Here is a 20084-nt window from a genome sequence, read left to right on the forward strand (position 1 = left end):
ATTACAATTTAAAAGCGAGTCTAACTTGTTACATTAGTAAAAATAAGGATTAAAGCATAATACTGGTGAAATTGTGGAAAACAGGTAAAAGACATTGGAATGTCACACAATCACCCAACTTCCTCACCCATTTTCCTAAGATAATATTATTCCCCTTCAAAAGTTAATAGTACCTAAAATCTAGAAATTACTAACATATGCTGGCATTTACCATGAACCTGGTGTAGTTAGACAGTAACTTATTACAAGTCATATTACAGAAGAATATACATGGGAATATATTCACAATACACTGATGGGTATATTGATTGTCCCTATTTAAATCCCTTTTAGTATGTGAAGATTTTAACACTACGGTGTCGGGTGAATTTCCCGCCAAAATATAAGATGGCGCGGGCAATTATTTAGGTTTCCCGCGCAAAATCAGAGTTAGTTTAAAATGCCTATATCTTTTGAAGTATGGGTTCGATTGAAATGAAATTTTCGGTTTCTTGTGTAAAAAATGAAAATTTATTCAATCACAGACATTTTTTTATCTATTCAGTACATAAATAATTCGATATATATCAACTAAATACGAAAAACCCAAAAAATACTTATTACCTAAAAATATACACATATTTTTAAAGGTTAAAATAAAATTTTCATAATAAATCAAAACAAATAGAAATTAATAGTTTTTTAGCATATGATATTTTTCAAAACACGCCCCTTTATGTAGAGGTATATTGCAAAATTTGCACATGTAGCGTGTCTCACTGCGCAATTTATGAACGGAACATACGCGACACCTTCTCAAAATGTTTTTCTTTTTTCCACTTCCGACAATTGCCTGTAACGTATGCTTTCTCATGTCCATCGATAGCCTGCATGGTGGATCAGATGTAGGTGGTTTAGCCCGCATTCCAGAAGTAGACGGTACTGGTTGAAGGTCTGGAACAATGTCCATGTCCTCTGGAATATCATCCGTCAACCAGTGGATAGCTGTTTGTTTCAAAAACATTTTAAAACCCATTTTTCTTTGCCTCACTGATTTGTAAACTGCATAAGAATTAAATAATGCGCAATTTATCATATACATTGCCAACCTTTTTGTCCATTTGACCATCCTCCGAAATATCGAATAATATGAAAGGTATTGGTCGGCCTGGTCAACACCTTTCATATGTTTATTGTAGTCAATGAGTGCATTCGGTTTGACAATTTTCTTTTTTGATGTTCTGTCAATATTCTGACTTTCTTCCATCTCCGCAGAATGAATCGAAGAAATCAGGTATACAGGCTTTTTTGATTGCCACACTTGTAACAATATATCATTTTTCCTTATAAATTTTGTTTCACCTTTTTTCAAAGAAATTGTTTGAAAATCTTTAGGTATACCTCGATTTTTCCGGATTGTTCCACATATTCTGAATTTGTTTTTCATAAGTGCTTCACAATTTGCGACGCTATTATAATAATTGTCCATATATATATGGTACCACGAATCAGTGTATGGAGACACTACTGTTTGTATCGTTTCCAATAATCGCTTTCCTTCGCCGCAATAAATTTCCATGTTACAGATATATCCTGTATCACTTTCGCACAACAAACGAACCAATATTCCATATTTAACGATCTTGCCAGCATTATATACCCTAAAGAATAATCTTCCCCTCCAAGGTACGATCCCTTCATCTAGTGATAATTGCTGATGAGGTTTGTAAATATTTATAAATTTAGGCACAAAATAATCTAGTACTGGTCTCACTTTGCAAAGTCTATCTGATTCATTTACGATATCCGAATTATTATTGAAGTGCCAAGCTTTCCATATCTGTCGGAACCTGTCTCTCGTCATCGTTTTACCAAAATATGGCGTCTCCGTCCATGGCTCCGTGGTCCAATAGTCATCTCTTCTATCTTTGCGCACCTGTCCCATGAGAACAATTAACCCTAAAAACTTCTTCATCTCTTGAGGGGTTATATCTTTCCACTTTAGGCTTTTTTTTGAAAGTTTGAAATTATTCCTATTTTGATTATAATACCTGTTTGACTCCTCTACAAGAAATTCAAAAAAATCATCTCCGATAAATAATTTCACGGCATCTTCTATATTATTTATAACAGCATCTGTGTTTAATCCTTGATGCCCTAAAAAATCTTCTAAGACCGGTGGATTATCAACATGCGACCATTCTTCTCTCCCGCCTTCTATATCTGACTCTGAGTCAGAGCTGGAGCTCGAAATTCTTCGTCGCCTCAATGTCCTGGGACGCACCATTACTTCATCATCACTAGAATCTTCATCACTTGTACTCGCATTTTCAAGATCGCTATCACAAGAATAATTGGACAACTTGTCTGCACAAAACTCATCATCACTATAGTCTGAATGCTGCGACACTCTAGGTTAAAGCAAATAAAAATAATACTAACTGAAAATAGCGGTACTCCGATAGATATCTGATATAAAAAAATAATTATTATGCGAACACTTTGCGGAACGATTTTATTTTATTTGGTTAAAAAATTCTATATGAATGTCTTTATCACAATATATTTAAATATTTAAACACGTAATAATATTCACAAAACTCAAAACTAAAGACGTCCGGACACAAGAAGTATTTCTCAATAACTATTCTCTTTGCATGGTGAGATATCCAGGGATATTGGTTATAAAATGAGAAAACAATACATTGGTACCCTAACGGTATTGTACTCGACCAGCGCCATAAAGTGTTCTCTACTTACAAGGGATTTTTATGATACCTATTACCCCAATGGGTATGAAACGGTTCGCATACGCAGGTAGGTATCTTTGTGAACGGCAAACAAACAAATATTTGGTAATACGCAGTTACAATCGGCCCGAGTTTACACGTTTCCCGCACTCCACCGCAAATCTATATGAACCGAGTTAAGACGGCTCCCGCGGAGTACGCGCAATTCACGCGAGCCGACTTAACTCGTTTCCCGCAATCCAAGTGTTAAATTGGTAATATCCAGTATTATTGAGTGTATAGGGACAGAAACTCCTGATGGAGTGTAAACTGTCTACTGCAATGGTTCTCAATAGGCGGTAGTTTTGCCTCCTTGGGGACATTTAGCAATGTCAGGAGACATTTTTTTATTGTCATTTTGGGGTGGGCGGGAGGTGGATGCTATTAACAACTTTAAGTGGCACCTACTAGGTTGCCACTAAACATCCTATAATGCATAAGTCAGCCCCGACTCCCAATAATTATCTGATCTAAACTGTCAGTAATGCTGAGGCTGAAAAACCCTAGTGTAATACTCTGGCTCAGCAATTCCATTTCTAGATGCCTAAGGAAACAAATCTCTTTACAGAGCTCTAATTCCACACCAGGTTGTCAAAGCATTTTATTCATATCAATGAAAACAGAGGACATAAATGCTTAATAACAGATCAGTTAATTAAATCATGGTACATTATATGCAGTCATGAAAAATTATGTTGTAAAGGTTAATGATAAAAATTGTTCATTGAGACTTCTGGTCAAGATGATGGCGTAGGTAAATGTGGTACTGGAATCCTCCCAGATACAACCAAATTGCAGAACAACCATCATTCAGAACTGCCTTAAATTTAGATGAATGTAAGTCCACAATGAAGAATTTAAAGAAGCCACATCGAGCCCTATCCAGTTTGGCTCAGTGGCTAGAGCATCAACCTGTGGACTGATGGGTCCCGGGTCTGATTCTGGTCAAGGGCACATGTCTGGGTTGTGGGTTCGATCTCCAGTTGGGGGCATGCAGGAGGCAGCTGATCAATGATTCTCTCTCACCATTCATGCTTCTATCTCTCTCTCCCTCTCTCTCCCTCTCTAAAATCAATAAAAAAAATAAAAAATAAAGAAACCACATCAAGACTGAGCTGATAGGCAGGCACCATAGCTGAGACTCCATCAACCTGGCTTACACTGTCCACCCCTCCCTGGTGATTCCCCAAGGTTTTGCCCCACACAACCTGGCCTATCCAAGCCGCTTTCTGTAGCTTTTTAAAAAAATATTAAAAAAAAAAAGAAAACAAGGATAAAAAAATCTATCTAATTATATAAAACCCTAATATGCAAATAGACTGAATGGCGGAACAATCGAACAACTGGTCGCTATGACGTGCGCTGACCACCAGGGGGTGCGTGCGGAACATGGTGAGTGTCTGCAGCAAGTGACAGGGCATGGAACATGGTGGGCGTCGGCTGTGGCAAGGTGGTGGAGCAGGTGAGTGGGGCTGCCAGACCAAGGTGGGGTGCCGGTCACTGTCATTGGGGTGAGCCTCTGGTGGTTACTGAAAATTCTTTGCTCCTGTGCGCCACAGTCCTGCCCAGCGCTCACATCTGCTGCTGGCACCAGCCCCGCCTGCATCTGCTGCTGGAGCCTAAGCTGCTGCTTGCACCCGCTGCCAGCACCTGGCGTGGGCTCGGATCGCTCCATAGGGCTTCTCCACCTCCCCCTGCTCCTGAGGGGCGATCAGGGCAGCAGCCGCTGCTCGCACCCACTGATGGCACTGGCCCCACTTGCACCTGCTGCTGGCGCCAGCCCCAATCGCTCCATGCCGTCAGCGGGTGCAAGCAGGCGGTGCTATCAGCACGTGGGAGCGGCGGTGAGAGTGGGAGCAGGGCTGCCAGCAGACAGGGGACCAGGGGCCGAGGCAGGAGGGGTGGGGCGGGGGGCATGGAGGATGGGCCGAGACCCGCCCCTGTGCCCACTGCAGCCTCGCGGCCCACAATTCCTTTCAAGGTACACGAATTCATGCACTAGGCCCCTAGTATGAGTAATAAAATGGCAATAAATGAGATGGGAGGGAGGTTGGAGGGATGGTGAAAAAGGTGAAGGGATTTAGAATACTAATTGGTAGTTACAGAATAGTCATGGGGATACAGAGTATGAAAGAAAACATATATGCATATATGCATAGCCCATAGACACAATGTGGTGAAAGCTGGGGCAGGGGATAGGCAGAAGGGGGGCAAGTGGGGGAAAATGGAGGACATCTGTAATAGTGTCAACAATAAAAAAAAAACTGTTCATGGTATCATAATGAGGAAAAATGCTACCAACATTATGTATAGTATAATCCCATTTTCATGATAATATATATTGAGTATATACATAACTGCATATGAATAGATGTGTGTGAGATATACGTGTGTGTGTGTGTGTGTGTGTGTGTGTGTGTGTGTGTACAATGAATAGCATTTATATAGGGTGTCCCAAAAAATGTTTACACACACTTTGAATAATTATAAAGCCTGGGTTTATTTGTGTTTGTTGTTGTTGTTAATCCTCACCCGAGGATATTTTTCCATTGATTTTTAGGGAGAGTGGAGAGAGAGGGAAAGACAGAGAGAAACACCAATGTGAAAGAAGCACATCGATTGGTTGCCTCCTGCATGAGCCCTGACCAGGGCCAGGGCCTGGGGAGCCTTCAACCAAGGTACATGCCCTCCACCAGAATCAAACCCAGGACCCTTTGTCTGCAGGCCGATGCTCTATCCACTGAGCCAAACCAGCTAGAGCTATAAAGGCAGTGTTTATTAAAATACATATCATTTTTATTAAAATTGAGTTATCAGCTGTTAAAGTGTGTATACATTTTTGAAGACACCTGTATATAAACACTATACACAGTGAATATTGTTGAATCACAGGAATACTGGTTTACTGGTAATTTTCTTCTTTGTAATTTTCTGATCTGTTCACTCTTGCCAGCGGACCCTTTGCTAGTGGCACTATGCCTGGGAATTTAGCCACCCTGTTCATTATCTTAGTTTTATATGTAATGACTGCCCCAGAAACCAAGCTAAGTCAAGGAGAGGTGAGGCTGAAGCTGGGGTGGAATTACAAGTCAGAGAGATTTACACATCCTTTTAGAAGCGGTGAAGACGGCTTTCTGGCTGGGAGCCCAGAAAATGGTCATAGCCTCCAAGGAAGAAAGATTTCTAATGGAAGTGCCTCTTTCTCTGTCAAAACAAAAGCCACAGCAATACTGTCCTGGTGTTTATATGATGAATGTTCAGGTAGCTCTAGAAACAAATACCCAAAGGGTGTTTTTTGGTCTGATTATCTTCTTTCTCTAGTCACATAGTTGGTGTATGCTTGAGAAATGTAAATGAATTCAATTATTAGCCCAATACAAAAACAAAAAGCCTTGACAGGCACAGTACAAATAGCAATTTTAGAGCCAGAATAACAGGGGTCAAGTCTTACTATGCATTTATTGGACATGATTTGTAATTCTCTCTAAGCTTCAGATTCTTGATCTATAAATCTCATTCACAATACGTTAGTGAAATGTGAGGGCTCTGGAGTCAGGATGCCTGGGTTTGAATCTCAGCTTCACCATTTATTAAATCTGTTATCTTGAGTAAATTAGCTAACCTCTCTGATCTATACATTCCTTATCTGTAAAAGAGAATTTACTTTCCCAATAGATACTGTGAAAATCAAATGAGGTAATACATCTAGGAAGCTTGTAGTTCAGTGCATGGCATGGAATAGCATTCAAACAAATACTGGCTATTACTACCACTTCCCAGGGTCAATATGAGGATTAAATGACAGAATGATTGTGAATGTGTTTTACAAACTAAGTTGATGTACAAATATGAGAAATTGTTTAAAATGTTATCTAGTGCAATCCTACACTGAAAAGGAATGGCTTTTTGAAAACAACAATACTCCTCTCCATGGGGCTAATGAGGTAGAAGCCACAGTTGTATTTCATTTTGTTAGGTTATGTGAGACAGCATAGATAACAACAAAAAAGGATGGGTTTTTGGGGTCAGACCACGCCGGGTTTTTCTCTTCTGCTTTGAGGATCAAACAGCTATACTTCAGAAGGTGTTGTAAGGATTATTATTAATGACTATGATAGCAACAGCTCCTATATACTGGATATTTACTATTTACTCACTATGCTGAGTGCAGAACATATTATCTCATTTAGTTTTCAAAACAATCAAGAAAGATAGAAATTTAGCCACCAAGTTTTATTTAAAAAAATGTCATCTCTGAAAGGTTAGGACTCATGACAGCTCCCTACTTTAGAAGGGGTTTCAAGGCTAAGAAAGCAGATACCCTTCAAAGAGGCTTATGCCATATTGATGCTAAGTCTGCAGAAATGATCATCTTACCTTTGTCCAGAGACTATGGCAGCATTTGCCTCAAGTTCTGTAAAAAATACAAAGGACAGAAATGAGATGTGGAAGTGTATGGTATATATGTCCACAGGGAGAAGCTAGGTGTCCACAAGATTCTGAATGCCCTATTTAGGCTAACATGTCTCTGTGCCCAGCAGTATCCTCACCCTACAGGATATAGAGACAGAGCTGGCACAGACACAATTCGGTTGTCTGGGGCGTAAGACACATACTTGGTCTATTTTTATTTTTACTCCACACTGTGAAATAATCCTGTTTGGATCAATAGAACTAAATTCACACTGCCTGGTTCATATTCCACCCAGGTATAATTGGTTAGTAAAATAAGCCTCTTTCTCTCATGTAGAAAAGATTTGTTTTCATTCTTAAAATATTTCCACTCTTTTGACACTTTTTAAAAAAAGACAGTAATCTTTCAATATGTCTTAAAATCTATTAAGAATGCATTCTCCTTCAAAGGACTTCCTCATGGAATTTTAGAGGGCAGACAGCTTTGCTTTGAGATATTGCCTATAGACCCCATTATGTTCCTGTTCTTCAACCTCCCAGCAATGCCCTCTCCAAGAAAGAAAAATCTCAGTAATTTGTCTATCAGCGTTTTGCTTAAATAAGCATCCTATGGGTTTACCAGGCATTTCTTTCTCAGCTCCAGCAGAAAAAACATCTTTTTCCTGCATTATATGCCTTTAGGTAGTTCCATCTTTTCTAAAGACTTCCCGATGCATCAGATAGCAGTGATCTCTCCTGACTCTGGTCTCCTACAGTCCTGTCCCTACTTTTAGATAATTCAGCAACTCATACTCAGTGTACATGTCTAACATACCCGATTGCTTACATGGTAATCTAAAGGTAATGAAGCCTAGAGTGCCTAGGTTAAAATCGTGACTTCATTGCTTATTAGCCATGGGACCCTAAACAAATTACTTGACCTCTCTGTGCTCAATGCCTCATCTGAAACCACTTTAACCCACTTCAAAGAAGATTAAATGAAATATCACATAAAAATTTTAGTACAGCACCTGGTGCTTAGTAAATAATTTAGTATTAGCTATTATTATTTTTAAGTAATTTATTTACAAAATTTTAAATTTGTCTTTATTGTTGAAAGTATTACAGATGTTCTCCTCCCCGCATTGACCCCCTCCACCCTACTCCTACCCCCTAGTATTAGTTATTATTATTGTTGCTATGATGCTCATGTTGATGCAGCTTCATGCAAGGGGGCTGGATTACTCTGCCTTTAATGCAAGATGCTGGCAGAAGAGAATCTTTGCTTCTTATTTGCTCCTAAGCTCCCCATATCTGACCCATATAACATGGAAGCCCCTCCCTAAGAAACAGATGCCAACTCATTGAGTCTCTGCTGCCTTGCTGGCTCTGCTGGAGCAAAGAAACTTAGGTAATGTGCTCAAAAATGAAAATGGCTTTGTCAAAAGAGGGTGATTACAAAAAAATCTTGATTAGCTTGCTCTTTTGGAACAAAATTCAATACTATCACAGTTAATTCATGTAAATCGGGATCAAAGAGGGTTTGGTGAAGGCAATTAGTGGCTTTGTGGGTATTTTAAGGAGATTCATCTAAGTCAAACTCTGAAAAGGAACAGGATTCTTGGGCCAGTTATTTTGAGGAGGACCTATGATACGGTAAAGCCCATTTTCTGGAGTAAAAATTTTGGGACAGGAAACAGAATTCCCTTCCCTTTTTTAGTTGCTCCTTTTCTCACCAAAAATGAGGTTTACCATCATAACCCTTTATCTAAATAATATGTTCCATTCCCACAAATGTCAGCTATCATGTGGCCAGACGGTAGCTAAGGAAGAGTCTGGGTGGTTAAAATGCTTTTGTTCATTTGTTCAGAGGCCTGATTTTTCTGAGAGTGTGCAGTAGAAAGTCCTGTCACACAGGACAGAACACCCTGAGAAGCAGGTTTAGAACATAATCAATCACAAGTTATACCTCACTTTCACTGGCTTACACACAAAATTAAACATGATTGTGTTTCCTGCTTACAAATGTTGTCAAGTGTATCAACTGTGCTGTAAGTGAGATTCTAACCTACTTGTGGAAAGCAATCATACGTCTTTTTGTTTTTTTCTGGTACCCCTAGAATGACCTACAGTGACAATGATGTGGGCAAGACTAAACTACAACATATCTGTTATTTATCTGTTTGGCAGTCTAATCTATGAAGGCAGTGCTATTATTGCCATCAAGATCTGCATGCATTCAGAGCTGACCCAGCATCCCACAGCAATTATTTGTCAGATTACCATCGACTTCACCTTCCAAAAACACCATCCTTAGTGCTATTTACAGTATCTTGATCATGAGAAGAAACTTAATGCCATCCAGAGATGACTGAAATGACTCTGTTTCCCTGAAAGAATTGCTACCTCACTGTAGCAGAGTTTCTCAAAACAAGCCTCCACTCCTGTCACGATAATGCAATTACTATCTTAGTGCAGTAACGTCTGTCACCTCAGTAAGCACCATATTCTAGCCAGTCAGCTGCCAGCTATGAATGTCAGGGTTATGGAACAGGGTGAACTCTGCAATGGAAACCACCCATGGCTGGGCGACAGACAGACAATGGGCACTGAGATGCTCTTCTTGAGTTCCCTGGCTGACACCAGGAATGTGTAAGAGAGTAAGCTGGTTGGGGGGAAAATAACCTCAAATAGTACTTCACAAGCTCTGCTACTAACCAAAGACTGCTCTGAAGCAAACTGATTAAGATAGTTTCAGCCACTTCCTGGCACATTCAGGACAGCAATAGTTCCTTCACTTGTAACCCATCCCACTCTGAGAGTTTTTTCCAAAGTGCACCTTACCTGGTCTGGCAACAGACCCCTGCAGTGCTGTGGCTGGAGTTTCCTTAGGGACTAAATTCTGTGAAGGGGCTAAGGCAAGAAAAAAAAAATACATAGGTCTTTTATTTTATTTCCTAAACAAAACAGAAAGCATTGATTGAATCAAGGTCTAAGCAACTGCTGAAATATATATACTCTTAGAACACAGTACTTGAAGTTGACTTTGAAATTATATTTCAAAATTTACTTAAAAAATCAACTACTACAACACTGAGTAATAAAGACTAACACTAGGGATACTTGTTTTTCCTTTGTGTGTACAAAGATCAAGGAAGGAGGTGGCTATGCGAACAATAGCACTCATAATTTTTGCTTCTTGGGGTTAAGTTCTGTCCGGTGTTTTAAAAACCCAAAAGTATACCTTAGTAGGCAAACCAAACCACTTTCAGAGGAACAATGAATTACACCATTCACCCTACCATTTAAAAAATTCTGTCTCATTCCTCTAAAGACTATACTCCTTGAGATTTGAAATGAACCATATAATTTATTTTGTACTTTTCTACAGCACCTGGCAAGAGCAATGGATAGAAAACAGGTATTCAATTCATACTTAAAAAATCAATTTGATATGTTATTTACTTATCTGGCAGGTACCAAGCACTTACTAGGGGCAAGGCACTGTGCCAAGCACCCTTAGAGACCAAATTACATCCTTTCTGCCCATCAGGAATTCAATCTAGTATTAAATATAAGATATACATATGTGGCACACTGGAATGCACTATGTTATATGGATTCATATAAAGTGCTATGGGAGTCCAAAGCATGGGAGATCAATTCTAAACTGAGAAATCTTAAGGTACACTAAAGGAAGAAACATAAGAATTAGGTATTTGAAGGACAGAGAGAATGTAGGCCCTTGAAGAGGAGTGGAATAGAATACACAATATACTCTAGAATGGAAACTTCTTGGATCATACAGTAAAGATTAAAGGGCACAGATATGCCACAGTCACTCAAGAGTATGTCCTCCCATCCTGATACTTCAGTCTAACATCCTAGATAAACTGCAGTAAGTTTTACCTGCCTATGGAAATTATGAATTTTGTAGATTTCTCTCCCCACCCTGGTAAAAAAAATGCACCTTAATGCATTTGTATTAAGAATTTTTGTATGCTTATTTGATAAAGTTTAAAATTATAACTTCTACTTTTAACTCCAGTATTGCTTTCTCACATTTTCAAGGTGAAAGCACAGCAGCCCTTGAAAAAAAATGGAAACAATCTTAACTAAAATTAAGAACTTCCCAATTGCTGGTTCATCTTCCAAGGCTTACACATTTCTCTAGGATTATATATGATCCAGATATAATCACCTCATCATTATTTTCTTGGTACCAGAGGGAAAAGTTCCCTGGAAGGAAGTAGAATGGAAACATTTAATAGCAGAGACTATATTTAAGTAATATGAGGTTGCTTTTTAATCCTTAGGGCTCACCTACCTCAGTAGAACTAGAACCAGAACCCTACAGCGCTGAGCCCTGTGAAGTCTCTGTCTCCTGCCAGGGCAGTGAACTCCTTAAAGGCCGTTCTCCCTCTCTGTATCTTGAGCATTGAAGTGAAAAGGCAGAGAAGGGGAATTAACCTTTCCAGAGCTCTATGAGGCAGTGTGCTGGCCCCTTTGTGCTAGCTAGGCTCACTGGATCTTTGTATAAACTCTGTGAGGCAAGAATTACAATCTCCATTTTACAGGTGAAGCACATGGGCTTACAAGAAGTTAAGGAATTTATCCAACTCTGATTGGTAACCAGTAGAGCTAGAATTTGAACTCTAATCTTACCCTGAAGCTTGTGTTCTTTCTGCCCCTTCTCCTGGGTGCTTACCACGCAGGGGTAGGCACTCGAAGCATTTTGGCTGCATAAACAAGATAGGCACTATTAACTGGCCTAGGATATAGCAAAGGTCCTTCCTAGCTTCTGTACCACTTAAGATTCACAAAAGGAAGAACATGTGTGTGTGTGTGAGGGGGACGAGTGCAAAGGGAAGAGGGGTAAGTATTAGGAAACTATGCTTCCATTGTTAGGCCACTTTAATACAGGAAACAATCTGGACTAGATACACATAAACGGAATAGACTAATTTATAGAGACTGCATAAAAAAGAAACACAACAATTTTATTATCATTTACTAAATTATTACTATATTCTAGTTTTGTGCTAAGCAGGTTATATGCATCATCTCATTGAATGCTTACAACTATTATTGTCCCCATATTACAAAGAAGGAAACTGAAGTTTGGAGTGGTCAAGGAACTTGCCTAAAAGCACACATATCTGGTAAATGCTGGTGCTGTGATACCAACCCAAGCCTGTCTCTTAAGCACTTTGTTTTGCCCATGCCTATTATAATGAAACCTGATTTTCTGGAGCAGCAGTTTGGATGGAATAGTCTCTGGGACAGAGTCGAGTGAGGAAGGGGCTAGGAGAACCCTGCTCTGAAACTGTTGAGAGCAGTTTCACCATGGTAAGGAGAACCTGCAGAAACTGCTGTTTACATTTCAGGGTCAATGTCAAACTGGAGGCTAACAATATACACTTTAAACAAATGCTGAACTACTCTGAGCTTCAATCTACTCACCCATAGAATGGGGTTAGGGCTACCTAACATAGTTTGGTATGAAGATGATGTGACATATGTAGAAGTTTCCCTGTAAAATGGAAAACTATATAAATGAAAGGCATATCATTATTTCAGGACCGCGTTAATCAATGTAAGCTTAACATGGAATTTAAAAAATATATTTCCCCGATGTACTCCAATAAATGAAACACCACTATTGCCACTTAGCCTATTCTTCTTCCTCCAAGTAGAAAAAGAACCATGCTTTCTCTTGTGGGATAGGTCATCAACAAACGGACCGGAGATGATGCCAGGCCCGAGTACATACCTATGCTGGGAAGCAGCTCTGGATGGGATCCCACCTTCTCCTCCACTAGGCCACCTGCAAGTGGCTCAGATGCTATGCCAACATGATTGTTTTTTGTAGCTGGTGCCGCAGAGATGAGCTCAGAGGGTACGAGAGTGGTTACAATTGAGCGTACGCTGGTGGGGAGGGTACTGCCAGGTAAGCTGGGTCCTGCTGAGGTGGAGCCCGAGCCCATGGGGCTAGAGGTCACTTTTAGCAGAGTGGGTGCTGGGGGCGTTGGGGTTTTACTGTCCAGTTCTGTGGGTAACTGTTCTGTTCCCACAAGCCCTGGAGCTGTGGTCTCAACCCCGTGGCCTTCAGTCTCTCCATCTGCACCATATTGCTCTTCCCCTTTATCAAGAGAGCCTGTAACTTTCTTACATGCCTTGGTTAGCAAAATCTGGCCGATTTTGTCCACTTTTCCTTTGCCCTTACTAGATGAAACTGGGCTTCGCCGGTTGACAGAGGAGCCTGGACTATTGGTCAAAAGGGGAGAAACCATTGTAGTTGACTGTGAAGAGGGCAGAGTGCTTTGATCTGCTGAGGTGCTCACCTGAGGACTAGCCTCATCTGCATTCAATTCTTTCACTTGCTGGACAGGGGGATGAGGTGGGACAAATGGAGAAGTTGTACAAGGCGGGGAAGGAAGCTGAACAGGGGTGGCTCGTGAGTTAAGGACCAAGGGTCGACTTGTATGTATGCTCGGAGCAGGACTACTGGAGGGAGCATTAGGCGGTACAGGAGCAGAAGAAAATTTTATGTTCTGAGGTATGTGTAATGAGCCAACAACTGCAACGGAGGGAGGCATCAAGCCAGAGTTGGTTGTCAGTGGGGCTGCAGGAATTGTGCTTGGCTGTGATCCTTTCATAACCTGAATTATTGAAGATGAATTGATAAAGACAGGTGTAATGAACTGAGGCCGGGCATTAGACTGAGCAGCTGACTGTCCCTCAGAAACCATAACCTTGCTACCCACATTGGGCATTGTGACGACAGTTGACATTAGTGCAGATTGCAGATGAGTTGGCAGAGCTGCTGATGTGTTAGCTGAAGTTGTGATGGGATTGGAAGTTACAAAAACAGTTATCTGATTTGGGGGCAAAGGAGTGGAAATGGAGGAAGAGCTGACAGGTCTTGGGATTACTGGAGGGATGCTTGGTGCAACGTTAGAACTGACCTCACTCAATTCTGTATGAACAAGGGTTGAACACGGCTCATGACTATGAGGTAAATTTAGGGAATTTGAGGGTTCTTTAGAAGACGGATCCTGCAGTGTGGGAATGACAGATGCTTTTTTCAGATCCTCCCCAGAAACTACTGGAGGTGTTACTTCTACATCTGTAAGCCCAGGGGGTTTTATGGTCACGTTAGGAGCTCCAGAGTTGTCAAGAAGTTGACTTAATGACGTTGGTGCTTCCCTCATAGCAGGTGACACCAAATTTTTGTTCTCTTCGACGCTGGGAAGTTTGTTAGGATCCAAAGGTTGTCCATCTTTTTTGGATTGATCTTCAGGGACAACCATTTTAACTTCTTGGGCAGGTATTGCTTTTAGCTCAACGTTTACCTGCTCCTTCCTACCCTGGGAATTCTGGCAATCACTGTCCTGAGGCATATTCAAGCTCTCCTTGTTATCCTCGAGCGTGCCCCCCACGGCAGCCACAGGCATGGCAGAATTCTGAGGATTCAGCCCATTGTTGTTAGGAAAGCTCCCAGGTACAGGGGGGTTGGTCAACGGAGTGGGACTGACCAATACATTTCTTGGCAACTCCACGTTCTGTAACAGGGCTGCATTTGTCTGAGAGGCCAGAGTAAGTTTAGGGGCTTTTGAATTTTGTCTCCCAGGACTTGGAGTGGTTTTCCTACTGGACCCAGGACTAGACCTGCGACTGTTGCTTGGGCTTGCCCGTTTTGTTGCTCCAGAATTAGACTGCTTTCCAGAATTCACCACCACAGAATCTAATTTGTGAGTCTGTGGGGCAGCAAAGTTGGAAGGATTATTCATGGTAAGATTTGAAGGTGCTTGCCCGATGGCCTTCAAAGTTGTTGGATTTAGGCCCTGTTGATCAAAGCCCCTGTTTAGATTTGGCCTAGGAGGTAAAGGAATATTAATCTGTGGGGGAAACAGTCCTGCTATAGAGGCATTGAGTCTTTCTGGTGATAGACTGATCTCTGAAGGTTCTGTGCTGGGAGGGCGGTTGTTGGGTGTCTGAGGATAATAAGGCCTGGGGCTGGCTCTGTTTGGTGTTTTAGGCCTAGATGTTTGTGTTGGAGCAGCCACATTTGGAAAGTGGTGGCCATGAGAGCTGGGCAGGGAATTTATAGGGGGTTGCTGGGGAGTTGCACCTTGAGTTGCTGGAAGGGGTGATGGTCCAGGTTTGGGCACTGTCATCATTAACTGATTCTGGGAAACTACTAAATGTGAAGGCATGTTATTTGGGCCTCCTGAGACAGATGGTATTTCACTGCTACTCGCTTCAGGAAGTGAGGACATCTCTCCCAGTGGTGAGCTGGAAGGATTCTGTGGGTTTTCCTGATACACTATTTTCCTTGAATTGCTTCCCAAAGGAGTATTCACAGGCATTGGCATTCTTTGTTTATCAGGTGACGGTGGCACTTGCAAACTGACCATGACAGGCATACTGCCACTCTGTTGCATGGGCATTCTCTGGGAATCTGGGTTCAGGGGACCTCTTGGGGGATGGACATTTTGGGAGACTGGAAGCCTAACTGATTTGGGGTCCTGCTGCATCATAAGCATCATCATCATTTGTTGCTGCTGTTGCTGTTGCTGCTGCTGCTGCTGCTGCTGCTGAGACTGTGGCTGACTGGGAGGTGGTGGTTGCTGCTGCTGTGGTGGTGGCAGTTGTGGCTGTGGCTGCTGCTGTGGTGGCTGTGGTGGGGGTGCCACATGCTGCATGAGCTGAGGAGGCATCTGCTGAAGTGGCCTCTGTTCAACTGGTTGAGAAGGATAACCTAAAACAAGCCCCCAAAATCAGGGAAGTTAGATTTTTAGCAAGAAAAGCTTTGCTACCTTCAGAGTATCGCCAAGCAATACTCATTTAGGCAACACAGACTGTGCACAAACAGCTCAGGCATGCCCGTTCCCAGGGGGGATGGGGAAGGCCCCCATTATTTGACATAAGCAAAGGGCACACTGCTTAAGGAAGCAAAAAGCATAGCATCAACTTGAGTTCCTCAGTCTTTAGGGTCTCAATGAGGCATTACTATTAAGACTCTGATAGACAATCTGTGCCATGCACTGCAAGTGGCCGATTTTATACATTTAGATGAAACGAGAAAACATTTAGATGAAACGAGAAAAACTCCATCAACAGCAAGAAGCTGACCACCCAGCATTGGGGTCTCATGCAGGCATAAATATTTCACTTTATTTGTGAATGAAGTAAAGCAATTAGGATTCACTTTTTCAGTTTAATTAATTTTCTGTTCAGATTAATTTTTTTAAGACTTGGTTTTGTTGAAAACACCAGCATCGAAGAGAGCCTTTTTTTTGTTTGTTTTGGAACGCTTCACGAATTTGTGTGTCCTCCTTGCGCAGGGGCCATGCTAATCTTCTCTGTATTGTTTAGTAAATGTGCTGCTGAAGTGAGCACCAAGATAGCCTTTTAAGTCTTTCTACAGAAGTAGAAAGGATTCAATTACTTAAGAGGAATTTAAAATTACTCTAATCCATTGGCTCCACACATCATGCTGCATCCCTCAGGTTCAATCCTTTGGGGGAACCCAACTGAATTAAACTGCCCTTCCAACATAAATCCGTTTAATAAATAGTTGGAGCTAATAGAGGTTGATATACACATTGAAAATAAAATGAGGGCACTGAAGATTTTTTATGTATATTAATTTTCATTTATTTTCTTACATGCTAAACTTTATTTTCTATGAATCCATAACTGGAGAATAAGTAAGCCAGAAGCATAGTCCTCAGGAATAAAAAATAATTTCTTATCAGCCAGTGTGGTTCAGTGGTTGAGCATAACCTATGAATCAAGAGGTCACAGTTTGATTTCCAGTTAGGGCACATGCCCGGATTATGAGCTTGATCTCCAATGTGGGGAATGCAGGAGGCAGCCGATCAATGATTCTCTCTCATCATTGATGTTTCTATCTCTCTCTCTCCTTCTCCCTTTCTCTCTGAAATCAATAATAATTTCAAGAAAAGAACTCTAAGGGACAATGCCCTATAGATTTGTAGAAGGCAACATCTCAAATGATTCTTTTGTGAAGATTTTATTTGGCATTTAGACCCCAAGCCTTACATCATCAATCGAAAGGATGAAAACATTAACCAAGAATAAAGGTAGGTTAGTGGGAAAAAGTGGGCATATAGTTGCGATACAATTTCACAAACTAGATTTATTCCATTGTTGCATGAAAAATACATTTGGAAAGTTTTAAGAAGGTGCAGGAATAAGAATGGTTGGCTCTGGCACTGGAAGAAATGCTGGCTCAAGATTTTCAAATAGCTATCAAATGCTGCTGATCCACAGGGTCAGACCCTGTGCTCAAGAGCGAATTAAAATCTTCTGGCCAAAGATTTCCACGGTACCAATGAGTACAATGTGCAGAATCCAGCTGTGAAGATTTTTTAAAAATCCTTTTTTGTTTTAGGCTCAAGTAACTTCTTTACAGTTATAAAGTCAATAACATGGCATTTCCATAGGTTTAACTCAGGTTTCCATGTTAAGAAAATTGTAATTTCTATAGAAGCCCCTTGATGTCAGGGCTATGACACAAATGCCTTGTATTTTTAAAATCAAGCCACCAGACAGTATAGTAAATACCAAAGAACGTAGCATAGACAATACTGCAGCCTCTCGAAAGTAACAGCAGAGGGCATAGCTGCTATAAAGTTCTAGAAGCTGGAGGCAGCAGTCCAAAGGACACTAATGATAAGACAGATGGGGTTGCCGTAACAGAATGGTGGAGAGGAAAAGCCAGGACACACACAGTGCATATAATATAATCAAGAACCAAATTTATTAATCAAGGGATGCAAACTCATATGCCTTTAGGAGTCAGACTGGTTGTGAAGAGAAGTGGCCTGATATAAGACAGAAGTAGTTCTGTGGACAGAGTCAAACCGCTGAGCAAATGCTCTGTCTAAAGGCATTTAAATTCAGGTTTTTTGTTTGGTTTAAGACACTGCATGACAACTCAAACACATTATAGGCCAAATTCAGCCTGCAGGCTCCCAGTTTGCAAACTGTAGACAGGAAGCAATAATCCCAGGTGTGAGGACCCCTGGGATTCATATATTAAGAATTCAGGTGTGACTGAGGGAAGTAGGTACCTTCCTGTTCGAATGCCTTGTAGACATGCAAAAGACTGGTAACTGCCCAGCCTCAATTGTGCTGCTGCAACTCACTGACGGGAAGTGTAGTGTGCCCAAAGAATTTGTAATAAATAACACAAAGTATTGATATCATGATAGAGTTAATTTTTTTCATTCACTTTTAAAATACATAAATTAAGGGTGGATTAAAGTTTATCCCTAAAATGATACCACTCTCTTACATGCCAGAAAGGTGAAATAACTTGTGAGGAAGTAAAAAACATAGTCCCTTGTACACATAGAGGAGAGTGTCCTAAATGTGACAGGCTTGTGTGTTTTCAACTGTGTTACAGGGGAGTAAGGTTACAATCACTGCTCAGGTATAGACGTACTATGGCAGCTGGCCTTGGTTCTATAATTCCTAGGTTGGAATGAATGAATTTTGAAAACATTTTCCTTTTCAAAATAATTTTTCAACCTTTAGAGGGTAATATTATTTTATAATCAGAGAGGGGTACAACACAGTGGGCTTCCACAATATTGGTCCTATTTATTTTTAGGTTAGGTGGTAGGTACACAGTGTCCTTTTTATAGCTCTTTATGTATTCTTTTATGTTCAAAGATTCATAATAAAACTTCTATTTAAAAACTTATTTTAAACCCTGGTAGTTTTCTGCTCTGAGAAAGCTCCAGTAGGAAAGGCTACAGGAAAGAAGCAGGCAAGCAGGATTAAAGTGAAAATATCTTTTCATTTAATCTTATTCCATTTTGATGCCAACTATAACCTTTATATTGACAAGAATAAAGAGGCACTTGACATTTCAGTCTGATCTTATGAAGACTTAAACACTAATCTGAACAGAATCTATATGCCTTCAGAAATTATATTTGAAATTTTTACTTACTATCAAAGCAAAGTTTCCAAATACTAGACACATTAAACTGCTACCATAGTTAGGAGACAAAACAATATACTATTGTTTCCCTGAAGAGAAGTCTTGTAATGTATAAATGATGACAAGCATATAATCTTTAACATTTTATCACCTGGTGGTCGGTTTGAAAATTCTGGCAGTTTAGGGCCTGAGTTGTCCAAGTTAATTCCTTGTTCTCCAGGCAATGGCTGCTGATCGGCCTCCTCTAGACCAGCTGGGCGAGTATCTGGGGTACTAAAAATAAATTGCACATTTGAGTAAATTGTATAGTTCATACACAAAACTCCTCCCCTATTTCTGAAGAACTAAAATCTGTTTGCATGATCATGCATACCATTATTTACATCTCCCTAGTCTGATAAAATATTTAATATTTGGCATAAAAATAATCTGGGCCCTGGCCAGAGTGGCTCAGTTGGTTGGGCATTGTCCCACGCACTGAAAGGTTGCTGGTTTGATTCCTGGTCAGGGCGCATGCCCAGGTAGTAGATGAACCCCGGTAGGGGGTGTGCAGGAGGCAGCAGATCATTACATCGATGTTTCTCTCTCTCTCCCCCTCTCCCTTCCCCTCTCTCTAAAAATCAATAAAAAAATCTTTAAAAAATAATCTGGTAATTTCATTAAATTTTAAAATCTATTAGCACATCTTTTAGATGTTTTAAGACTGGATCCTAGTTTGGGCTACCAACATTATAAGGTGCTGTCCCTGAGAAACCACACTATCTGTGCTATATAAAATTCAACCAGTGTCCAGATTGTCTCTTTTTCACGGTGCTGGTTCCAACATTTAAAACACCTGGCAAGAAGTTGTAGGCTGCTGATGAAAATGGTATTCAGAAGAGACAGAGAATACCAGAACAAAGCAATTAATTTTGCTGCAGAATGAGTATTTGCGGACATCC

The 20084-nt window shown here is 40.7% G+C and overlaps 1 protein-coding gene and 1 pseudogene across 8 annotated transcripts in view; both read right to left on the reverse strand.

Moving 5' to 3' along the window:
• The window catches only part of NCOA6 (nuclear receptor coactivator 6), a 72140-nt gene that overhangs the window by 6463 nt on the left and 45593 nt on the right, over window positions 1–20084 (reverse strand). For 4 of the 8 annotated variants that reach the window (XM_023754403.1, XM_023754407.1, XM_023754406.1 and 1 more), the window contains exons 9-12: window positions 19295–19416; window positions 12934–15924; window positions 10005–10073; window positions 7146–7182 (exon numbers count right to left, since the gene is read on the reverse strand). In XM_023754403.1, coding sequence (XP_023610171.1) covers window positions 7146–7182; window positions 10005–10073; window positions 12934–15924; window positions 19295–19416 — 3219 coding nt within the window. The remainder of the gene's footprint in view (window positions 1–7145; window positions 7183–10004; window positions 10074–12933; window positions 15925–19294; window positions 19417–20084) is intronic. The other 4 variants (XM_023754409.1, XM_023754408.1, XM_023754410.1 and 1 more) reach the window with 3 other exon arrangements.
• Window positions 16466–16565, reverse strand: LOC111826200 (annotated as a pseudogene).

Source organism: Myotis lucifugus, unplaced genomic scaffold (genome assembly GCF_000147115.1).
Source record: "Myotis lucifugus unplaced genomic scaffold, Myoluc2.0 scaffold_60, whole genome shotgun sequence".
Classification (NCBI taxonomy): domain Eukaryota; kingdom Metazoa; phylum Chordata; class Mammalia; order Chiroptera; family Vespertilionidae; genus Myotis; species Myotis lucifugus.